Genomic DNA, 22,395 nt, shown 5'->3' with positions numbered 1-22,395 from the left:
TGTATTACAGAAACTTACAGGATGAAAAACTGCAAATCCCCAGGACCTGGTGGCCTATGTCCTTGTGTTCTAAATGAGGTAGCTACAGAGATAATGGGTGCACAGGCTATGATTTTCCAAAATTTCCTAGATTCTGGAATGGTCTCAGCGGATTGGAAATTAGCAAATGTGATGCTGCGGTTCAAAAAAGGGGGTAGGAAGAGAAAGTAAAGGAACTACAGAGCAGTTAGCTGGACATCAGTCATTGGAAAAGTGCTGGGATCTATTACTAAGAAAGCCTTAACAATGTATTTGAAAATCACAGTATGGTCAGACAGTCGTTATGGTTTTGTGAAAGAGAAATGGTGTTTGACAAACTTATTAGGGATTTTTATGAATGTAGTTAGTTGGGTAGATAAAGGGGAGCCCTTAAACTTGATATACTTCCGTTTCCAAAGACATTCAATAAGGTGCCACAAAAGATTCATATGCAAAATGAGGGCTCATGGAGTTGGAGTTAATATATTAGCATGGATGGAGGATTAGCTAATGGACAGGAAGCCGAGAGTAGGGGTAAACAGGCCAAAGGGTTGAGAACCTATGCAGTTGACTATTCCAGAGAGTTGTGGATATTCCATCGTTGAGTATATTCCAGGCTGGGGTAAATAGATTTTTGATTTCTCAGGGAATCAAAGGGGCTGGGGAATGGGCTGGAAAGTGGAGTTGAGGCAGAATATTGGCCATGATTCTCTTAGGTCCGAGATTCCTTGTAGAGGGCACTGTGTTGAAATAACTTTCTAATGATTGCAAGTTGCAGTTACGAAGCCCGAAGAAGGTGTTACAAACAGCTAGTGTCGTTTGTTTGCTGCAGTCCTCAAAATTCGGGCCATTGAGATTGAGCCATAGGAACTGTAATGGGGCCTTGTCAGATCAACCTGTTATAGAAAATTGCATTATTAATATATTTGAGTGGAAGACCTATAGGAAACCAAGGTCTTCTAATGCAGATACATCTGATAGCCAGTTGGTGAAGGATGAAACCAAAGCCAGTCTTTACTCAGATTATATTTATTCACAGAGTGAGATATTACAAATATATATCTCCTAACTCAACCATACCACAGTGCCACTTTATATGTACTCAAGTAAAAACCCAATCAATGCCCTCTGCCTGCACACAGTTAACCACAATTGATAGGCAGTTAAGTGGTTCCAGCTGTACCTGGTTAGCAACTGTGAAGCAGGATCCTGTAGGACAATATTTTTCCTTCAAATTTTAACGTTTCCCATTTGTGCTCCTTTCTCATTCTTAGGTTAGAAAAACAAGTCAGGCAGCCCTGCTGGTATTGCTGGAACAGGAGCTGATTGACAGGACTGACGTGGAGGTAAAGGTCTGCCCAGTTCTTCTGGATCTCACAGCTCCTGACAGTGATGATGACTACAAGATCGAAGCTGTGGCAGTGAGTAGCTGGAATGCCGTCTTGATGCCTGCGTTGTTCGAACTGGAATGTGTCTAGTGCCCATCAACTGTTTCCTTCCTTTTGAAATGAGGTCTAACGGGCTCAGGGTGGGGAGCTAGGGAGGTCATTTTCATCTTCCCTGCCTGGGTAGCAAGGTGGCCGTGGATCGTCTTGCCTGATTTCCTTCCCATTGATTTCATTGAGTGAGTTCTATAACGGTTAGGCTATTTGCTGTGGAGGTGACAATTTATCTTAAATTTTCCTAGAAACAAACGTTCTCATGTATATGGGCTTACTAAGTATTTAGAAACTTTTTAAAAATGCTGATTTATAACCTATCCTTTAGTTATCCTCTGAATTCCTTTTCCATAGTGTTTATAAATTAAATTACAAAAGCTGGTCATCTCTGTTAGAAATCAGGTGGGCCTTTGCTAATGCATACTACTAAAGTAGAGCAAAATTTAGGGGGAGTGCTTTTTTTTACAAAAAATTCTCATTCCTTATTATAGACTAAAATGATAATTCTCACCAAATAAAAGATTTTTAAGTCATCTGTTATTACAGCTGTAGAGACCCTCCGGGAGGGTCATTGCCTCCCTGCTTCGGTGTTGTTAATTGCCATGCACTTCCCAGAGAAGCTCTATTGCAAGTGAGAATTATAGCACAGTGATAATGTTACTGGATAAATAATGCAGAGGCCTGGACTAATCCTCTGGAGACATGTGTTCAAATTCCATCATGTCAGCTGGAGGAGTTTAAATTCAATTACCAAAGCAAACCTGAAATAAAAAAGCTAGTCTCAGTAATGATGACTATAAAATTGCTGGTTTGTCATAAAAACCCATCTGGTTCAGTATATCCTTTAGAAAAGGAAATCTGCCATCCTTTCCCCGTCTGGCCTATATATGACTCCCTACCCGCACAATGTGGTTGACTCTTAACTGCCCTCTGAAATGGCCAGCAAGCCACTCAGTTTCATCCAACCACTAAGGAAAAGTCAAATACAAATAAAACAAGATGGATCACTCGACATTGATTAGGCTTTGGATATGACAATGGCACGCCCTACTCGGTCGGCCCTGCAAAGTTCTCCACACTAACATCTGGGAACTTGTGGCAAAATTGGGAGAGCTGTCCCACAGACTAGTCGAGCAACAGCCTGGCATAGTCATATTCACTGAATCATACCTTACAGCCACTGTCCCAGAAACCTCCATCACCATATCTGGCTATGTCCTGCCCCAACGTAAGGACAGACCCACCAGAGGTGGGAGCATAATGGAATACCACTGGGAGGGAGTGGCTCTAAGAGTTCTCAACATTGACTCCGGATCCCATGAAGTCTCATGGTGGCAGGTCAAACATCGGCAAGGAAACCTCCTGCTCGATACCACCTACCCCACCCCACCTCAGCTGATGAATCAGTACTATTCCATGTGGAACACCACTTGGAAGAAGCACTATGGGAAGTCAGGGTACAGAATATATGTTAGTTGGGGTCTTCATTATCCATTATCGAGTGTGGATCAGTAGCACAACTACTATCCAAGCTGGCTGAGCCCTGAAGGACCTAGCTGCCAGACTGGGCTTGTGGTTGGTGGTGAGAAAACCAACATGAGAAAGAAACCTGAAACAAAAACAAAAATACCTGGAAAAACTCAGCAGGTCTGACAGCATCTGCGGAGAGGAATACAGTTAACGTTTCAAGTCTGTATGAAGAGTCATACGGACTTGAAACTTTAACTGTATTCCTCTCCCCAGATGCTGTCAGACCTGCTGAGTTTTTCCAGGTATTTTTGTTTTTGTTTCAGATTTCCAGCATCCGCAGTATTTTGCTTTTATATGAGAAAGAAACCTACTTGACATTCCTCACCAATCCACCAGTATTGACAGTCTTGGTAGGTGTGATCGTCACACTGACCTTATGAAGACAAAGTCTCGTCTTCACACGGAGGACATATTCCCTGGTGTTGAGTGGCACTGCCCTTATGCTAAATGAGATAGATTCAGAACGGATCTAGCAACTCAAAACTGGGCGTCCATGAGGTTCTGTAGACCATCAGCAACAGCAGGATTGTATTCCATCGCAATCTGACTCTATCGTTACCATCAAACCAAGAGACCAACCCTGGTTCAACGTAGCATGTAGCAACGTAGCATACCAGGAGTGCCACTAGGCATACCTAAAAGTGAACAATCAACCTGGCAGCTAGTAGCAGTGTGCTGTAGATAGATTTAAGTAATCCAACCAATGGAGGAGATCAAAGCTCTGCTGCCCTGCCGTGTACACTCATGAATGGTGGCGGGCAATTTAGCAACTTGCTGGAAGAGGGGGCTCCATGAATATCCTCTTCCACCATCTTCAGTTGCTTCATCAATGACTTTTCCTCCATCATAAGGCCAGAAGTGGGGATGTTTGTTGGTGATTGCACAGTGTTCAGTACCATTTGCAACTCCTCAGACATTGAAGCAGTCCATGTCCAAATGCAGCAAGGCCTGGATAACATCCAGGCTTGTGCCGATAAGCGGCAAGTAACATTTGTGCCACAGAAATGCCAGTCAATCTCCAAGAGAGAAACTATAACCATCTCCCCTTGATATTCAACATCATTACCATCAATGAATCCCCCACTGACAACATCCTGGGGTTTACCATTGACCCAAAACTGAACTGGACCTTCCACATAGGTATTCTGCTACAGGAGCTGATCAGAGGCTGGGAATTCTGCAGCGAATAACTTTACCTGCAAACCCCCCAAAGCCTGTCCACCGTCTACAAGGCTGAAGTCAGGAGGTATACATACTCTCCATTCACCTGGATGAGTGCAGCTCCAACAATACTCAAGAAGCTTGACACCATCCAGGACAAAGTAGCCTCCTTGATTGGCACCCCATCCACCATTATAAACATTCAATTCCTACATCACCAGTAGACAGTGGACAGTGGCAGCAGTGTGTACCATTTACAAGGTGCACTGCAGCGTCTTCCTGGTCAAGTAAATGAAACTCTTGAAAATTAGTTTGCTTGGGTAGTATTGATAGTAAATATAAAATGCTATGTTTTTGTTTTACAAATACCAATTAGAGGTAAATATAGGTAAACTTACAGAACAGATCACTGGACATTTGGGATTTGAAAGCAAAATACTGCAGTTGCTGGAAATGTGAAATAGAAACAGAAAATGCTGGAAATACATGTCATAACAGATAGCATTTGTGGAGAGAGAAAAACAGATTTAACTTTTCAGTTCTATTAAAGATCATCGACCTGAAACGTTAACCCTTGTTTCTCTTCACACATGCTGCCTTACTTGCTTGAGTATTTCCAGCATTTTCTTTTTTGTTATTCTTAACTGGTGTTTGAGTTGTGGCTCTTTGAAGACTCACTGCTATATTTGGCATTATGAATTTGAGGATACCCTATTTATGCAGCCAGAATTATTTACTGACTGTTTTTTCCAGTGTGCATGTGTTCACTACTGGCTGTGTGCTGTGGATCTTTTATGTTCATACTTGTTTTGATAACCCTTTCTCTTACTTTAGATAATTTGTAAAATGGCCTCCATCTTGACTGGTGAAATAACTGAGCGTCTGCTCCTGTTTCGATTCTGTGAGCTGTGCAGTGATGGCAAGCTGTTCCATGTTCGTAAGGTAAATGGAATTATAATATCTCTATTTCCCTCCACAGATGGACTAGGTGGCACACTAGTTTGGCATGGTCTTAATCTGTTGTTCGGTTTAACCGGTGACCTGAAAAAACACTTTATTGTGTTTTGGAGATATAAATTGGAAATTTAGTGAAGGCTTGTCAATATTTGAGAAAAGAAAAGAGAATTTAACACATTTTGAGAAGGGAATGCTTTGACCTGAACTCAGAACAGCGAATGCTGTAAATCAGTCACTGCATGAGTTCATACAAGGCCTCTAGTGATATTTTGGGAAGACAAACTCTGCACTAAATGTGGCATCGAATCTATTAAACAAATTGTATTTGTGTACACTATCCATTTTTGAATTCTTAGCTTGATGTGGCAATATAACCCTTTTTTTCTGCCTCCTTTAAGGTGTGTGCAACGAATTTTGGAGATATCTGTAATACAGTTGGCCAGGAAGCAACTGAGAAGTACCTGGTACGTGAATGACTTCTTCCATTTTTCACACTGGCACCAGTGTGTGAATCACTAATTCCATTCCTCTCACTTTTACCAGTCAACACAAGCAAGCACAACATTTATCCAGGCTGGGCTTATGTAGTATCATTTTGGTTCATTAGCACTATAGCACTCTTGCATGTGAGTAAGAATTATGGGTTTAAGTCCGATTCCAGGGTTTAAGCATGTTATGAGGCTGATACTTCATTGTGCCACTGAAGTATTAACAGATGCCACCCCTCAGCCCAGCACATCTCTACGACTAGATCGATATTCAGCTCATTATTCAAATGTGACACCTTGCTGTGCACAACAATTGCCAAACAAGTAGTTGCACCTCAGAATAATACACTGTATCGGATGCATGTTGGAACTTCCCTGCCAAACTCGAAAAGACTCTAAATTTGTGGCCTTTGAGCTCTTAAAGCCCCAGCCCTATGGAAGAGATGTTAGCTTGTGTATTGAAAGGAGATAATTCATCATTTGGTTACCTTTTGAAGTTTAGAATTGTTGACTGGTTCAGCTGTTACTAATTTTCTGCTTTTAGTCCTTTTCGCCCACCAAATATCCCAATGTCCCAGCTCTGTTAAGAATATCGACTAGCAGTTTCTAAGATGCCTCTGTTCCCTAATCTTTTAAGTGTCTCTCACAAAATTGTACTTGATTTCAGATCCCCAGGTTCTTCCAGCTGTGCTCAGACAATGTCTGGGGCATTCGGAAAGCATGCGCAGAATGCTTCATGGCGGTTTCCTGCTCAGTTTCTCCTGAGGTCCGCAGGACTAAACTCTCCCCACTTTTCATTAATCTCATCAGCGACCCTTCTAGATGGGTAAGGACCACAACGGGCAAACTAATATATATGGTTTTAGAGAGCAGTGCTGAGAAAGAGATTTTAACAGGTAGCTTGCTGCAGCTCTTGAGAACTAGTGAGCCTTTGTGTTCTGATATAACGTAAATCGCATGTTTGCTTTATAAGCTGCATATAACCTGCTATTGCCATATCATGCATCCAGTTTGAAGGAGATCAATGGGCGATTTTGGGCTCTTGTACAAGCAGTTACAATTTACTAATTGGGTTGAGTCCATGTACTTTTTAGCGGTGCCAGTTTGGAAGAAGATCCTTATCCTGTATATGTTTATTCCTTCACTAAACTTGAACTCTGGGAGAGCCTCACGTGGTCATAGATCGGTTAAGTGAGCCTGCAAAGAATTTTTACATAGTCCATTTCAGCCCTGCAATAAAACTGATTTAGCTGGGTTTGCGGTTCCGAGATATGCGTAACACTTGACGCGTAACATACGCATGTAATTGTAAACTTCAGCTTCTAAATCTGAAGACTGCACTAACAAAATGATATCCGTTTACTGAAACTTTGTTGACCCTGCCAGGTCCGCCAAGCTGCGTTCCAGTCTCTAGGTCCATTTATCTCCACTTTTGCCAACCCATCTAGTGCTGGCCTGTATATCAAGGAGGATGGTACACTGAGCATTAGACAGCTGGACAATAGCGGTGCAGATGTCAGGTATGCATGCAGATCAGACAGTACTTAAATTGTGGCTTTAGGTGGGTAGATTGCTCATGCTTGCTTGCTGCTTCTGCAGAAAGCTGTACTCTGAATAACCATTTCCCATGCAGAAGAGGACAAATCAATTTCACTCCAGCAAAATTATTTTTGATTAAGCTTTTATTTTCCCCAAGGTCAATATAATCACCCTTTTGGAAAATCCTCACTATATAATCCTCAAGCCATTTTCTTTCTTCAAAACAGGTATACAATACTTCAATGAAATCAAAAAATGCTGTTTGAATAGAAAGAAATTGTCTTTAGAGAAGACATTGTTGTAATTTGTATCACTGATTTCTCCTTTCCCTTTCCCACTGCGAGGACTCAGCCCCCAAGGTACATGAGAATGGCCTTTGTTTTCTGTTTGTGGTGCTGCTCCCTCAAAGTAATGTGGTAGATCATATGCGTTATGTGGAAAGACAGCGGGCAGGAGTTTGTGTTCTACTCTTACGTTGTGCAGCACACTGGATTACTAATTGTAATGTACCTGTGTCTCCGGCTCAAACTTGTTGAACAAACTGGACATTCAGGATTGCGTTCTTGGGCCTTCTGTTAATACAGCTCATATTAAAGTAGCACCTTTTTAAAAGTCATGCAATCACAGCAGAATGTTACTGATATGTCAGCAGCTCACTGATAGATTGCTCTGAATACTCTCTGGAAAAGGTACAGCCCCGTTCTACCATCACCCAATTTCATGTCTGATCCTAATGAAGGGGCAGATTCTTTGGTTCGGGTCAGATTGACAGTCAATCTACATGTTTCCACAAAACTTTGGTATGAAAATTGCACCTTCATGTTTGATCAGCCATTCCAGCATCTAAGCCATTTGAGCTTCTGTGGTTGAAGTGCAGCTCTCTGAATGCTTTGTTTAGCATCTACCCTGATCCACCTGATCTGATTTGAGAAATATGGATATAAAGAATGTGACTAGCCAAAGTAAAGCAGGAAACCTTCTTTCCAATATGACCCAGCTAACCCAATATATCCAATTGCACATAAATTAGTTGATTTAAGGGTGAATGCACCAGAATATACAGCAGGGGAGAGCTGCACACTCGTGCCTCTTCAATAACAAGCCAGGCAGCAACCTGATAAAGGAGCAAAACAGGAGTGACACTATTTGTTACCACAATAGTTATTGATCTTCAACTGGCAGGTGCTAAATGGCTTAAATTTGGTTTAAGAGAGTGAGAGGGTATTGTTGTTTGTAAAGGGGGTGAGGGAATGAGTAAAAGGAGGAACAAGAGGCTGAGAGAGGAGTGGGGGAGTCGAATGAGGAACCTGGGAGAATGAATTTGAGAGGCAACTGAAAGCCGAGTCCAGATTTTTGAGTGAATAAGTTGTAAATGAGTGTTAAATATCACCAAGACACAATGTACTTGTTACAATGAGAATACTAGTCAGCATATATTAGTGTACTACATTATTCCAGTGTTCATTTGGACCTTTGGGCAATTTTCCAATTCTCCTTTTTAGCTTAACAGGAATGAATGTTTTATAAAATTCAATAAAATGCACCTCCCTGGTCACTTTATAACTGAAAATATTAGTTTCAATGAATATTTAGAATTAAGGTCACTGTTCCTGGTAAAGTGGATGATGGAATGTTAATGTTCACATTGGATAGCAGATTTTCCCCTTTTGAAGTATAATTTTGTTTAATACTTGCAGCCACTCCGTTTTTCCCATCTCTTCATCACCCCCCCCCCCCTCCACCCAATTTTTTCCCATCTCCATCAACACCCCCTCCCTATAATATATTAGAACAAAAGGATTTGATTCTGCACGTGAGCCTATGCAAGAGCAATTTAGCTAGTTCCATTCCCTGCCCTTTCCCTGTATCCCTGCAAGTTTTCCCTTCAAGTGCTTATCCCAATTACCTTTTGAAACCCATGGTGGAATCTGTCTCCACCACCCCTTCAGGCAGTGCATTCAAGATGGTAAGCCTGTCACTTAAAATCTGTGTCCTCTTGTTCGAACTCTTCCGTATATGGAAACAGTCCCTCTCTGTCGACTCTGCCTAGTCCTCCACCCCCTCCCTCCGTCATGATTTTGAACATATCTATCAAATCTCCTCTCAACTTTCTCTTCACCAAGGAGAACAACACTAACTTCTCCAGTCTGTCCACATAATTGAAGTTCCTCATCCCTGGAACCATTCTTGTAAATCTTTTCTGCACACTCTGTAAACCATTTGTATCCTTCTGAAAGTGCGCTACCCAGAATTGGGTGCAATACTCCAGGTGAGGCCGAACCAGTGTCGTGCTCCTTCACTCTTTGCCGCACGATCCTGTATGTCTTTCTAACCGCTTTCTCAAACAGCCCTACCATCTTCAACGATTTATGCACATAACCACCACCCCCCCTCAACCCCGGTTTTTGTTGTTCCTGTCCCCCTTCTCAGAGTCGTGTCCTAAAATGCATCATTTTGCACATCTGAGTTAGCTAAACATTATTTGCCTTTAACAAAACCACGCTGCTTTCATTAATTAATCCGCAGTTGTCTAAGCGACTATTAATTTTGTCGAGGAATTTCGATTCTAAAAGCTTTGCCACTACTGAAGTTTAACTGACTGGCCTATAGTTGCTTGGTTTGTCCTTAAAGGTATTGTTTGAATAAAGCTAGAAGCTCCGCCATGCCCTCTGCCCCATGCATATGTCTCCTCTTAATTTTGTAATCAGCCCCACCCAGCCTCCAGCTTCGCTTTATGCCTCCCCTCACTCCTTGCTTTCCGCTCCCCCACCCCCGCAAGATGATTTTTTTTTCTCTCTCTCTCGCTCGCCCCTAAACCTCTGTTGTGAGTTAGGTGTTTTTACATAATAAAGTTTAAAACTAAATAATGGAAATTTGAACAAATCAGGAAAGGCTTGAAGTGCAGAGCACATCTTTCAGCATCTGAAAAGGGAAGAGACAGGTTAACGAAATGGGAGGGAATTCTGAGAGAGGCTCTTGGCTCAGTCTTGACTGTCATGCTTTCAGGTGATGACTTAATTTGTAGCCCAGCATTTTCTGTTTAACTGTCTGATCTCTCAGTAATTTGGCCATGAGTAGCAGGTAAAATTCCTAACAAACTTTTAAAATTAAATCTCTCAGAATCATAAAGGTGGACCCGAAGTCTTCAGCTTTTTTGTGTTTTTTCATTTTTTTGTCTGTCTGAGTATTATGAGCATGTTCAGTTGGGATGACGTTCATAATCTGCTCAATGTTTTAGGTAACATATCAATTGTCTATATTGGTTGCAAAGGGAGATTACCACTGGTGATGCGGTTACCAGCATGCAGCTAAACATTTATGTTGTGCAGTGTAGAAGCAAAAATAATTTGGTTTATTCTAACCAGCTTCACCCTTTTTTGGATCCTGCGCTTGCTAATGAAAAGGATTTCTGGGTCTTTTGTGTTTCTAAGTCAGATAAGAGTAGAGAATTTCAGACCGAGAGCAACAGATTTTGATCCATCTGTGTTTGTTATTTTACTAACATGTTATTTTTGTTACTATATACTAATTTTTGAGAATGGTTTCTGCTGTCATAGCGGCATTTTTCTTTGGCTAGCTGATCCTATATTTCCAAAGTCAGGACAAAGGCTTCCAGTAGCATTCTGGATATTTGTTTGTTTGTGTGGAGTTGGCAGAAATATGTCACCATTTTCAAGGAATCTCCCACACTTGTTTGAAAAGTGATGGGTTAGGTGGGGGAAATGGTGTTGGGAGAAGAAAGGAGAAACTATTTGCCTGTTTGCCTTTTTTTCTGCTGTATAATATAGAGTGATGGGGCACTTAAAGAAGGACTACCTTCCATAAAAACACCTGAATCAAAATAAGAGTAAAAATAATTCTTCAACCCCTGAATCACCAATATTCTCTTCACTGCAGCTGTTTCTGTTAAAACTTCATTATCACCAGCGCACTCACTCACTGAAAACAAGAGGTTTGATCTGTTTTAATTTGGGGAAACCTTTGTTCCTTTTAATCCAGCTCCATGTCTTTTCTCATGCATGGAACTTGCTGCATCTTGAGGCTGTACATGGAACATGATCTATCTGTGTCAGCAAATATATCTGGTAGCAATGACTCTGATAAGAAGCATTGTCTGTGGTGCTAGTTACACCGTGTTTGTTCTCTCTGGATAGTGCCATAAAGTTTGCTTTTGACATTTTACCTATCCCTGCAAAAAAGGCATAGAAATCGCTGTATAATGTGGAGCTACTAATAGTCATGAGCTAGATTGTTGGTGTATGTGTGTTTTTGTGCTTTCATTCGTTTATGTGTACCACATATCTTTTCATTTCAGCAGTCCTGCCAGAGATTCGTCTGAAATTCAGAACCAAGGCACTTTACAGAATCCCACTTCATTGAGGAAAGTGGAATCGAACTGCGGGGAAAGCTTGCCTCAGCAGGGTGAGACATCTGAAACTGACGGGAACTCTCAGTCAAGCTTGAACTGTGGCAGCCATGAGGGTCAGGTGAAGATATCACTGTCCAAACCTTCAAATAGTACTGACCCTGCTTCCATATCAAGTAACCAGGCAGCTATGGACCATACAGAAGTAAAAAGCAAATGCACCTCTACAGATGATTGTTTAGATGTAGCAATTACAAAAGAAACTGGGAGGATTTGTGCCACTTCCCCTTCAGTAAATTTGGAGGTCTCTGGAGATTTATTTAACTCATTTGTTTATTGGCGACAGCCTTTGCCTGACATCAATTTTGACTTGGAGCTACTACAGTTGGTGGTCAAGGAGGAACAGCGAGATCAGACAGTCAGTTCCAGTTTGGGGTCACTAACCGAAGGCTTCACGAGGAGCAATGAACTGGAGAAGGTTCTGGAAAGCTTGCAGGCTCACTTGGATGATCCTGATGTCCAAGGTATGATTGTCATAAAGGCTCCTGTAATTTGTTCGCAACGTAGTATGTCACAGGCCAGGTTAACAGCTTTAGTTAAAACTGCGAGAACACTTCACTGGCGTGAAAAGTGTGCAGCACTTTTTTTAAGGTGAACAAAAGAACATGTTCGGTTTTGAACGGTGTTTTCACAAACCATTCGTGTCATATCCATCCAAAGTCTGTCCTAGTTTAAAACTGACTGACTGTGAAGGTTGAGACAAGGAATAAGCTGCTAGGATCAAATTCCTTCATGGTCTTTTCAATTTGTATTATTTTTGAATAAGATAAGATTTGGGCTGATTTGTGAATGTGCCACAGGTTACAAAACCTCAATCCAAGGTAACTTATCCCCATGAAATCCTTGTACATCAGTTCTGGCATTATACATATAAATTATTCTCTCTAGCCATGTTTTTCATAATGGTGTCACTTGCAGATTTTGCTCAAATAGAACTTAGAGAAACATAACACGGACACAATCTATACTGATAATGGAAGAGGGATCTCTTAAATGGCTCACCAATTGGAACCTCACTTTAATACAAGATACATACTATCACATGCTTAACAATATTCCCCAGAATAAAGAACACTATAACAACATGCTGCAAAGAACAGGCAACTCTTTACACCGTGCCATTCATTTGAGTACTATCTCCTATTCTCCTCCTCCCCCTCTGCCTATTTTAACAGTGCCATCCGTTTGTAATTTTTTTCCTTTCAAGTTGTGCTGCTTGCCTTCTGCTAAGTGGTTTCTATGGTGGTGTTCCTGCATCCTGTACTTAAAGCAATCTGTACCTATTTTGGTACTTCTACTTAGTGCACTGCTTCAGCTAACTTGTCTTGTGCTCCCCTCCTCATCCTGCCTGTCTCCAATTAACCCACAAATATTTTTCTTCCTCCTTCCTTACCTGTTGATGAGGTGTCAGCTGTGGCTCAGTTCATAGCACCCTCACCTTTGAATCAGAGGGTTGTGGGTTCTTATCCCACTCCCGGAAACCAAGAACTGTGATTGTACTCGAAAGAGTTGCAATCTGTGACTGTTGATAACTCGAAAGAGTTTCCTTACCTGTTGATGAGGTGTCAGCTGTGGCTCAGTTCATAGCACCCTCACCTTTGAATCAGAGGGTTGTGGGTTCATGTCCCACTCCCAGAAACCAAGAACTGTGATTGTACTCGAAAGAGTTGCAATCTGTGACTGTTGATAACTCGAAAGAGTTTCCTTACCTGTTGATGCTGACTTGTTTAGTAGACTTCCAATCCCTTGTCCAAGTGGCCGGTCTAACAGTATAGGCTGCTGGATTATGAGGGGCATCTCCGTCACAGGTGATCCTTATTCCAATATTCATTAGCATGCCGTTTCCAATGGGGATGAGGGTCACTGAATTGCAATTGGGACAGGAATTACTGTCTGACTGTTTTTTGTTTTTTCTCACTCCCCAGCAAAAGGGCACTGAGACTAACTGTGGTGCTGCACCTGAGATCAGTAAGTTTGGCACAGTTAAGGAAATGCATGTGCTACCACACTGAATTTCAATGGCTACGCAAGCACTGAATTCTCAAACATGTTTGCTGAGAGTTCTGCTGGAGCTCGTCATGCGTTACCAGCTGTTATTTGCCTTGCTTTGCTTCAAATGGAGATCTGGTAGCAGTTCTGGTGCTTTTTCACCTGCTGTACCACTGTTATAATGAGGTACAAAAATTTACATACCTGCATACTGACAGAAACTGCTTTCTTTATTTTTATTCTGTTCGTCCACACCGGTTAATTTTGCCAGTCTCCCTCCATACCTGTCAACTGAATTTTTCAAGAAGTTTTACCAGCCAAACCCCATACAGATTCGGTTCACATGAAATGTAACTTTGCCCTATTGACATGTCTAATTGAAGTTTAGTGAGGCCTTGCTTTTTTCAAGTGATTTCCTCCAGCAATATTGGATGAACATGGGTTGGAGTTTTGTGAAATGTTCTCGTTTGCTGATCAGTTCTTTTAAAATCAAAGCGGGTGTGTGTCCTGTGTGTGCACGTGAGCGCCATATGTGCGTGCGGGCGTGTCATTTGCACTAAATCTGTACTGTGCTGAATTTTCATTTTGAAGAACTGAAATGAGCACCAAAATACTGTAATGGCAGGGAAATCCTTGTACTCATTCTTTCTAATTTGTTCCCATTTTATTTTGTAATTGCATTCTCAGGATTTCATACTTTAGATGTTCTTTGTGTCTGGTAAACTTTCTGTGAGGCTTTTTGGTATTTTCTTGATGAAGTTTATCTATTTGGGGTAGGGCTTCCAACTTAGTCCTCACCTCTTCAGGTAAATTTCTGAGGAAACCACCCACTGGTTCAACCTATGATTCAAAGTCTCATACAAAGCAGTAAGTTGGTGCTGGCGCTCTTGCTGTGTTAGGAAGTCGACCCAAACCTGGCCATATGTAACATGACTATAATTCTTCCTGGACACGATGGGCCAAAGGGCCTCTTTCCATGCTGTAAAACTCTATGACGCTATGCTTTACATAGCTGTTTGTAACATGCCACTTTGCTTAACAGTTTTCAATTTAAACCAGATTATTTGACTAGAGAGAATAGCTGGTGTAATGAAGCTTGGTGTGTGAGATTACATGACTCACTACACTTCCTATAACCTCCTACAACTCTGGAGACTTTAGAATTGGCCTCCAACAATAGGTGAGGACAGGTAAGCACTCGCCTCCATGCTAGAGTAAAAAGGGTATCATTAGGTTTGCAGCATCCACTTTTCAATGGACATAGAGGTCTCCCTTTCAGCATTGTCCACTCCATTACTCCATTTTAAAACCTGTGGGTGTTCTTTAGCCATGTTTTTCTGCCCCTTGGAAGACAAGAAAATTTGGGCCATTCAGTCCCTCAAGTCTGTTAATGACATTTAATTAAATATGGCTGATCTGTATCTGTACTCCATTTATCCCTAACCTAAAAAAGCCTTATTAATCTCAGTTTTGACATTTTCAATTGACCTATGCTCAACGTTTTTTTGGACGAGAGATTAGATTTCCACTGCCCTTTGTGTGAAGTGCTTCCTGACATCACTCTTGAATAGCCTTGCCTTATTGCCAAATATTTGCTGCAGGGAAGCCAAAAAGAGCCAGGGGAGCAGTAAGCATTCCTGTCTTACCATCCATGTCCAGCTGTGCTTAGTTATAAAACTTTGGGCTCAAGCCCAACTCTAGAATTTGAACACCCAATTCAGTCTGACACTCCATCAGTACTGAGGGAATTCTGCAATATTGGAGGTGCAGTCTTCGATAAAATGTTAAATAAAGCTTGCTATTAGATAGGTGTTAAACTCTACCATGGCACTATTCACTGGCCTTGGTTCCCTAGCCAACATTCCTCCCTTAACGAACACTACTGAAAACACATTAATTGGCACTTTGTTTCATTGCTTGTTGTGGAAATCTTGTGTCTTTGCCTCTATAATACAACTGCAACCTGTGATAAGTTAACTTGTCTTAAGATTTTTTATGTCGTGTTTCCAAATTTTTTTTTTGCTTTGTTTTTATAACATAGCAGCAGGCCACAGTCTATTCCATGATTTATTCTTGATAGGAACTTCCTTCCACTCTACTTACTTCATCTCACCCTATTACTATTTCCTTGCTCCACAAGTGGAACATGAGGTACAGCTCAAATTGTTACTGTGGGCATCCCAGTCAGACCATTTCTTATATATTGAACTTTTGCCCTGAGACACCCATTCCTGGTGGCATCACATTCACACTGCATAAGCTGAAGCCATTGAATGGATTGTTAACCTTGACATTGAGCTATAAGTGCTTCATCAGCCATGAAAAATAAAATTATATCTTCTATTCTTTTCTCCTTCATGTACATGTCTAGCTTTCCCATAAATGTTGTTCTTCTACTTGCACCATTGTCTATTCTCCATAGTAATATTGTAATCTGGTTGTGAGACAAAGCTGTCCTTCACAGCACAGACTGCACATCCACCTCTGAGGAATCTTTGCAAGAAGGTTTGATGAAGTCTGTAGCTGATTGTCTCTAATGACTTTGTTTGGTTTCCTCTTACAGCACAAGTGCAGGTGATTACTGCTGCACTTCGAGCTGCCCGACTCGATTCTGTAGCCGAAGAAGAACCATCATCTGATGCTGAAAATACCGAAGAAATCCAGGCACAGCCTTTGCCATCCAGCCCAGAGCTTCCTGTATCCCCACATTCTGGATGCATTAACACTGACATGTCGCTGGGCTTGGACTCAGCAGCTGAGATTGCAGCAGCAACAACTGGGCACTCAATTCAATGTTTGGAGTCTAATGAAAATGAACAGAATATGGTATGTTAATATCATTAGTAAATATGTTCTGATATTAAAAATTTTGCGCATCAAATAAGCTGTCAATTTTTTAAAAACTTGTGTCTGCTGCATCTATATAATTGCACTTGAACTGTTCCCAATGGAAGCATCTTTGAAAGATAATCTAGTTTCCTGTCTTATCTTCCCAGATATCAGTGGAAGACCAGTAGGCTTTCATTGCTGATCTGCAGTTCACTGACCTGAGGGATCAGCCTACCCACTGCCAACTCTGAAATAGCAGACCCAACCTTTATGCTGCACATGGATTGCCAACTCTCTAGGTTTACATACAAACATAAAATTGGGAACAAGAGTAGGTAATTTGACTCCTTGAGTCTGCTCTGCCATTCAATAAGATCGTGGCTAATCTGATTTTGCCATGGATGGCAAAATCTTCTAATGTTACACCCTTGTTTAAAGAAGGGTGTAAAGAATAAATTAAGCAACTACAGGCCAGTCAGTTTAACCTCCAATGGTGAGAAAGATTTTAGAAAAAATAAACCGGAACAAAATTTAACAGTCACTTGGACAAGTGTGGATTAATTAAGGAAAGGCAGCACTGATTTGTTGAAGGCAAATCAGGTTTAACTAACTTGATTAAGTTTTCGATGAGGTAGCAGAGAGGGTGAATGAGCGAACAGCGTGTATATGGACTTTCAAAAGGAGTTTAGTAAAGTACTACATAATATACTTGTCCACGAAGTTGAAGTCCAAAGAGGAAGGTACATAGTGAGGTTCTCCACGGAGTTGATACTAGGGTCATTGCTTTTCTTGATCTGTGTTGATGATTTAGCCTTGGAGGTTCAGGGCACAACTTAAAATTTTGATGATGCAAAACTTGCAAATATTATAAATTGTAAGGAAGATATAGTGATAGACTTTGAGAATACATAGGCTGATAAAATGGGCAGATAGGCGGCAGACTAAATTTAATGCAGAGGAGTGTGGAGTGTAAGAATAAAAAGCAACAATGTAAAGGAAAGGATACAATTCTAAAAGGAATACAGGAACAAAGAGACTTGGATATATAAGTGCACAAATTGTTGAGCTTGGCAGGGCAGATTGAGAAAGTGGTTAAGTAGGTATACAGGATTCTTGACTTTATCAGTTGGGGCATAGAGTACGAAGGCAAGGAAGTTATGATGAACCTTTTATAAAACACAGGTTCAGCCTCAACTGGAGTATTTTTTCCCATTCTGAGCACTGCACTTTAGAGAGGAGGTGAATGGTTTAGAGAGGATGCAGGAAAGATTTATGAGAATTATGAGAGACTTAAGTCACGTGAATAGGTTGAAGAAGCTGGAGCTGCTCTTGGAGACGAAGTTGAGAGGAGAATTGATAGATCTACTCAAAATCATGAGGGGTTAGATTGGAAGAAACTGTTCCCATTTGTTCTTTTGCCAATGACCTTAAATCTGTGCCCTCTTTCTTAACCCTTACGTTAAGAAACAGAGGGCACAGATTTAAGGTCATTAGCAAAAGAACAAATGGCAACATGAGGGAAATCTTTTTTTTTAATATAGCAAGTGGTTAGAGTACGGAAATGCATTGCTTGAGAGTGGTGAAGGCAGGTTTAATCATGGTTTTCGAAAGGTAATTGGATAAAAACCTGAAGGGAAACATTTGCACAACTATGGGGAAAGGGCCAGGTAGTGAGACTAGCTCATTTGGTCTTACAGAGAGTTGGCACTGACTCAACAGGCCAAATGGCCTTCTCTTCTGTTGTAACCATTCTATGATTCTATAAATTCCAGGAATACATCCATCCAGAATTGGCAAACTTGTGCTGCATGCACACTGCTGTTTTAATATTTGATCTCGGGCAAAACCCCTTTAGGAACCCTCCTCTCAATTGAGAACAGAATAGACAAGTATACCCTGGTCTTGGTAAGACAGAACTGAATGCCTTGCCGATCCTGTGTCCCAGACCTGTCAGTCTGAGTTTGGTGGCATCTCTTGTTAGCTTCTCATCCTCTGGGGCATCTGATAGGGTTGACTGCAATCTCCCCCTTTCTTTCACTCTAATCATTTGCCCACTTGCCACTGAAACTATCAATGAGGCACAATAGCAATTAACATGTCTGGCACAGAATATAAAATCTCCAGTGAGTAATAAAGTTTGCACATTTAATCTTGACTTCATTCTCTAGCTTGGCCTGCATTAAACATGAAATAATAATAAGAAAAATGTAACTTCTTGGGATATAAAGTGACTGCATAAAGACATGAGTTATGTTGGCAAGTACATAGTTTTTCCAGCTGTCAAACCCTCTTCAACTATTGAATCCCACTGGTGAATGTGTCACAGGATCATGGGGCTTCTTTGAAACAGGTCACTGGGAACAGTCCAAACACAGTGCAGATGTGCCCTGATGGATAGCTGTCTTGATACCAGATTTAATGCTCTCTCCATGAGCACGTGCTTTTTTAGGGGGCTTTACACAGGCTGTTCTCCTCAGATGGTGGCTCTAAAGACGTTAAACAATAGTGAGAGTTTGCATTTTCAGTAAGTGCTCTGAATACTCTTTGCTCTTTCTTCAGTCTTTGTTTCTCTTTTCTGTACCTGTTAGTTTACTGGGAGTAGTATCTGTATGATTTCACATTGTACATGCTTGTATGACACACACTGTGTTCTTCCACTTTCAGAGTCTGAGTAATCAGCCAGGCTGTGATGCCGGGTCATTAGAGCTGGGAGGTGATGACAGTTTGCTTTTTGGTGAAGATCAATCAAAAGTTCAGGTTGGTATTGGATAGATGCTGTTTTCAGCTCTTGTGCTAAGTAAGGCCTTTGCTTCTTAAGCATTGCTAAAGATCCCAGAATGTCTAATAACTGTGAAATTTTACCTCACCCTAATGTCATTCAGCAACCCTGGTGATTGGGATAGAAAGGAACAAACCTTCTCTGATTACACAGGTGGGCCATGTTGGAGCAGAAAATAATCGTAATCCCATTTCTCTCTTTCCTGCCTCTTAACACATGATTGAGATAAATGATTGCTCACTGAGTTCAGAATTGGGATGCTATAGGGTAAATACTCCTGTGATCTGTTTGATGGCTTTCATTTAACACTGGATTGGGGGCCAGGTTCACTTTTTGTTGTTTCCCATCTGGAGATAAATTGGGAGATAACTGCAGAGCTGTCGTGCAGCAGTGGATACTTTTTTGCATCTCTGCTAAACTCTTTTCTCTCTCTCCTGTCTCCACTTACACCATACAACAACAACAACAACTTGCTTTTAGATAGTTCCTGTAATGTAGCAGAATGCCCCAAGATGCTTCACTGTACTGGAACCAGATAAAAATTGACACTGAGCCAAGGGAGGTGGAAAGGTTTGGGGAGGGAAATCCAGAGCCATGTACTGGATGTCTGAAAGCATTCTATTAGTGGTGGAAAGAGGAGAGTGCAAGATGTGTAAGAGGTCACAGTTGGAGGAATATAGAGTTCTTTGAGGGAAATATTCATTTTAAAGAGGTGGTGTCTTTATTGAGTTTAGTTGACTGCATTTGCAATGGAAGAAGAGTGGCTGTTCACCTCTGCCACATTCGAATCCCTCTGCAGTCACCCAAAAACTGTTATTTTTAGCAATATTATGTAAAACCTTTTATTATGATGTGAAATATAGGAGACAGTGGGGATGATTCTGTGAAAGGGCATTCACAGACAACACCCCTTGGAAAATTGCAGTTGTGCAGACTGATTACCTGCCCGCTGGGGGTGTTGCGTCACAGAACTACCTGTAGTATGTTCCCACTGTTGTTTGTAAGGTAAAAGCAGTAGATTCACAACCAGGATGTAAGGAACCCTTAACACATGACTGTTTAACAGTGCAAGTCTGCATGCCTCCAGAACATGCAGTGATGTAACAGAATAGAATATTTCTGCATTATAGATCACATCGTTATGAGCCTGCATCTTTTGCTGTCCTCCATCAAACTGTCTGCTCAAGGGCTAAATGCAGGAAACATGGATGTGATTCTTTATTATGATCGTGTTTTTTTTATTTATTCATGAGATGTAGGTGCTGTTGACCAGCATTTATTGTCCATCCCTATCTACTGTTAAGGAGGTGATGATGAGCTACCTTGAACCATTGTGGGCCTTGAGGTGTAGGTATACCAGCAGTGCTGTAGGGGAGGGAGTTTCAGGATTTTGACCTAGCAACAGGGAAGAAAGTTGATATATTTGCAAGTCATGATCATGTGTGTCTTGGATGGGAGGTTTCAGGTGGTGGTGTTGTCTTGTGCCTACTTCCCTTGTCCTTTGATGTGATTGAGGTCAGGATATTGAAGGTGCTGTCGAAGGTGCCTTGGTGGGTTGCTGCAGTGCATCTTGTAGATGGTACACACTGCAGTCACTGTGCATCAGTGTTGGAGGGAGTGAGTGTTTTTTTTAAAGCAATGGGTTTGATGCTAATCAAGTGGGCTGCTTTGTCCTGGATGGTGTGTTGAGCATTGTTGGAGCTGTAGTCATCCAGGCAAGTGGAGAGTAATCCTTCACACTCCTGACTTGTGCCTTGTAGATGGTGGAAAGTCTTTGGGGAGTCAACAGGTGAGTTACTGTCTGCAGAATTTGCAGCCTCTGACCTACTCTTGTAGGCACAGTATTTATATTTGGTTGACCTAGTTCAATTTCTGGTCAATGGTAAACCCCCCCCACCACACCCAGGATGTTGATAGAGAATTTAGTGATGGTAATGCCATTCAATATCATGGGAAGATGGTTAGATTCTCTCTTGTTGGAGATGGTCATTGTCTGGCACTTGTGTGGCATGTTACTTATCAGCCCAAGCCTGAACGTTCTCCAAGTATGGCTACATATGGACACAGACTGCTACAATATCTGAGGATTCGTGAATGGTGCTGAACATCGCGCAATCATCAGCAAACATCCCCACTTCTGAATTTATCATGAAGGGGAGGTCATTGATGAAACTATTGAAGATAGTTGGGGCCTAGAATGCTACCCTGAGGAACTGCTGCAGCATGTCTAGGGAGTGAAATGATTGACCTCCAACAGCCACAGGTATCTTGCTTTGTGGTTAGGTATGACCTCAACCAGTGGAGAGATTTCCCCCTGATTCCTATTGACTTCAGTTTTGGTAGGCTCTTTAATTCCACTTTCAATAAATGCTGCCTTGGTATCAAGGTCAGTCACTCTCACCTCATCCTTTGAGGTCAGGAGCTGAGTGGCCCTGGTGTAACCCAAACTGAGCATCAGTGAGCAGATTATTGCTGTGTAAGTGCTGCCTGATAGCACTGTCGACAACACCTGTCATCACTTTGCTGATGATTGAGAGTAGACTGATGGGGGGGGGTAATTGGACGGGTTGGATTTTTCCTGCTTTTTGTGGACAGGATATACTTGGGGAATTTTCCACTTTGCCTGGTAGATCCCAGCGTTGTAGCTGTGCTGGAAAAGCTCGACTAGGGATGTGGCTAGTTCTGGAGCATAAGTCTTCAGTACTATTGCTGGAATGTTGCCAGGGCCAGTAGTCTTTGCAGTATCCAGTGCCTTCAGCTGTATCTTGATATCATGTGAACTGAATCAAGCTAGCTGAAGAATGGCACCTGTGATGCTGGGGACCTCAAGAGGAGATTGAGATGAATCATCCACCTAGCACTTCTGGCTAAATCGGTTGCAAATCTTGAGCCTTGTCTTTTGCACTGATATGCTGGGCTCCAACATCATTGAGGATGGAGATGTTTGCCGAATTTCCTCCTCTGGTTAATTGTTTAATTGTCCACCACCATTCACAACTGGATGTGGCAGGACGGCAGAGCTTAGATCTGATCGTTGGTTATGGGATTTCTTAGCTCTGTCTATCGCATGCTGCTTCCGCTGTTTGGCAGGCAGGTAACCCTGTGTTGTAGCTTCACCAGGTTGACACCTCATTTTTAGGTATGCCTGGTGCTGCTCCTGGCATGCCCTCCTGCACTTTTCATTGAACCAGGGTTGATCTCCTGACTTGGTGGTAATGTTGGAGTAGGGGGTATGCTGGG

General features: G+C 41.7%; 1 protein-coding gene across 4 annotated transcripts in view; it reads left to right on the top strand.

Moving 5' to 3' along the window:
* Positions 1-22,395, top strand: part of ppp4r1l (protein phosphatase 4, regulatory subunit 1-like) — an 88,161-nt gene that overhangs the window by 25,810 nt on the left and 39,956 nt on the right. For 3 of the 4 annotated variants that reach the window (XM_078555480.1, XM_078555483.1, XM_078555482.1), the window contains 8 exons: positions 1,293-1,439; positions 4,983-5,090; positions 5,504-5,569; positions 6,261-6,419; positions 6,980-7,113; positions 11,448-12,022; positions 16,111-16,373; positions 19,041-19,133. In XM_078555480.1, the coding sequence (XP_078411606.1) occupies positions 1,293-1,439; positions 4,983-5,090; positions 5,504-5,569; positions 6,261-6,419; positions 6,980-7,113; positions 11,448-12,022; positions 16,111-16,373; positions 19,041-19,133 (1,545 nt within the window). The remainder of the gene's footprint in view (positions 1-1,292; positions 1,440-4,982; positions 5,091-5,503; positions 5,570-6,260; positions 6,420-6,979; positions 7,114-11,447; positions 12,023-16,110; positions 16,374-19,040; positions 19,134-22,395) is intronic. The other variant, XM_078555481.1, reaches the window with a different exon arrangement.

Source organism: Cetorhinus maximus, chromosome 13, assembly GCF_964194155.1.
Source record: "Cetorhinus maximus chromosome 13, sCetMax3.hap1.1, whole genome shotgun sequence".
Lineage (NCBI taxonomy): Eukaryota > Metazoa > Chordata > Chondrichthyes > Lamniformes > Cetorhinidae > Cetorhinus > Cetorhinus maximus.
The sequence above is the reverse complement of the archived record's forward strand: the minus strand, read 5'-3'. Positions and strand labels throughout refer to the sequence as shown.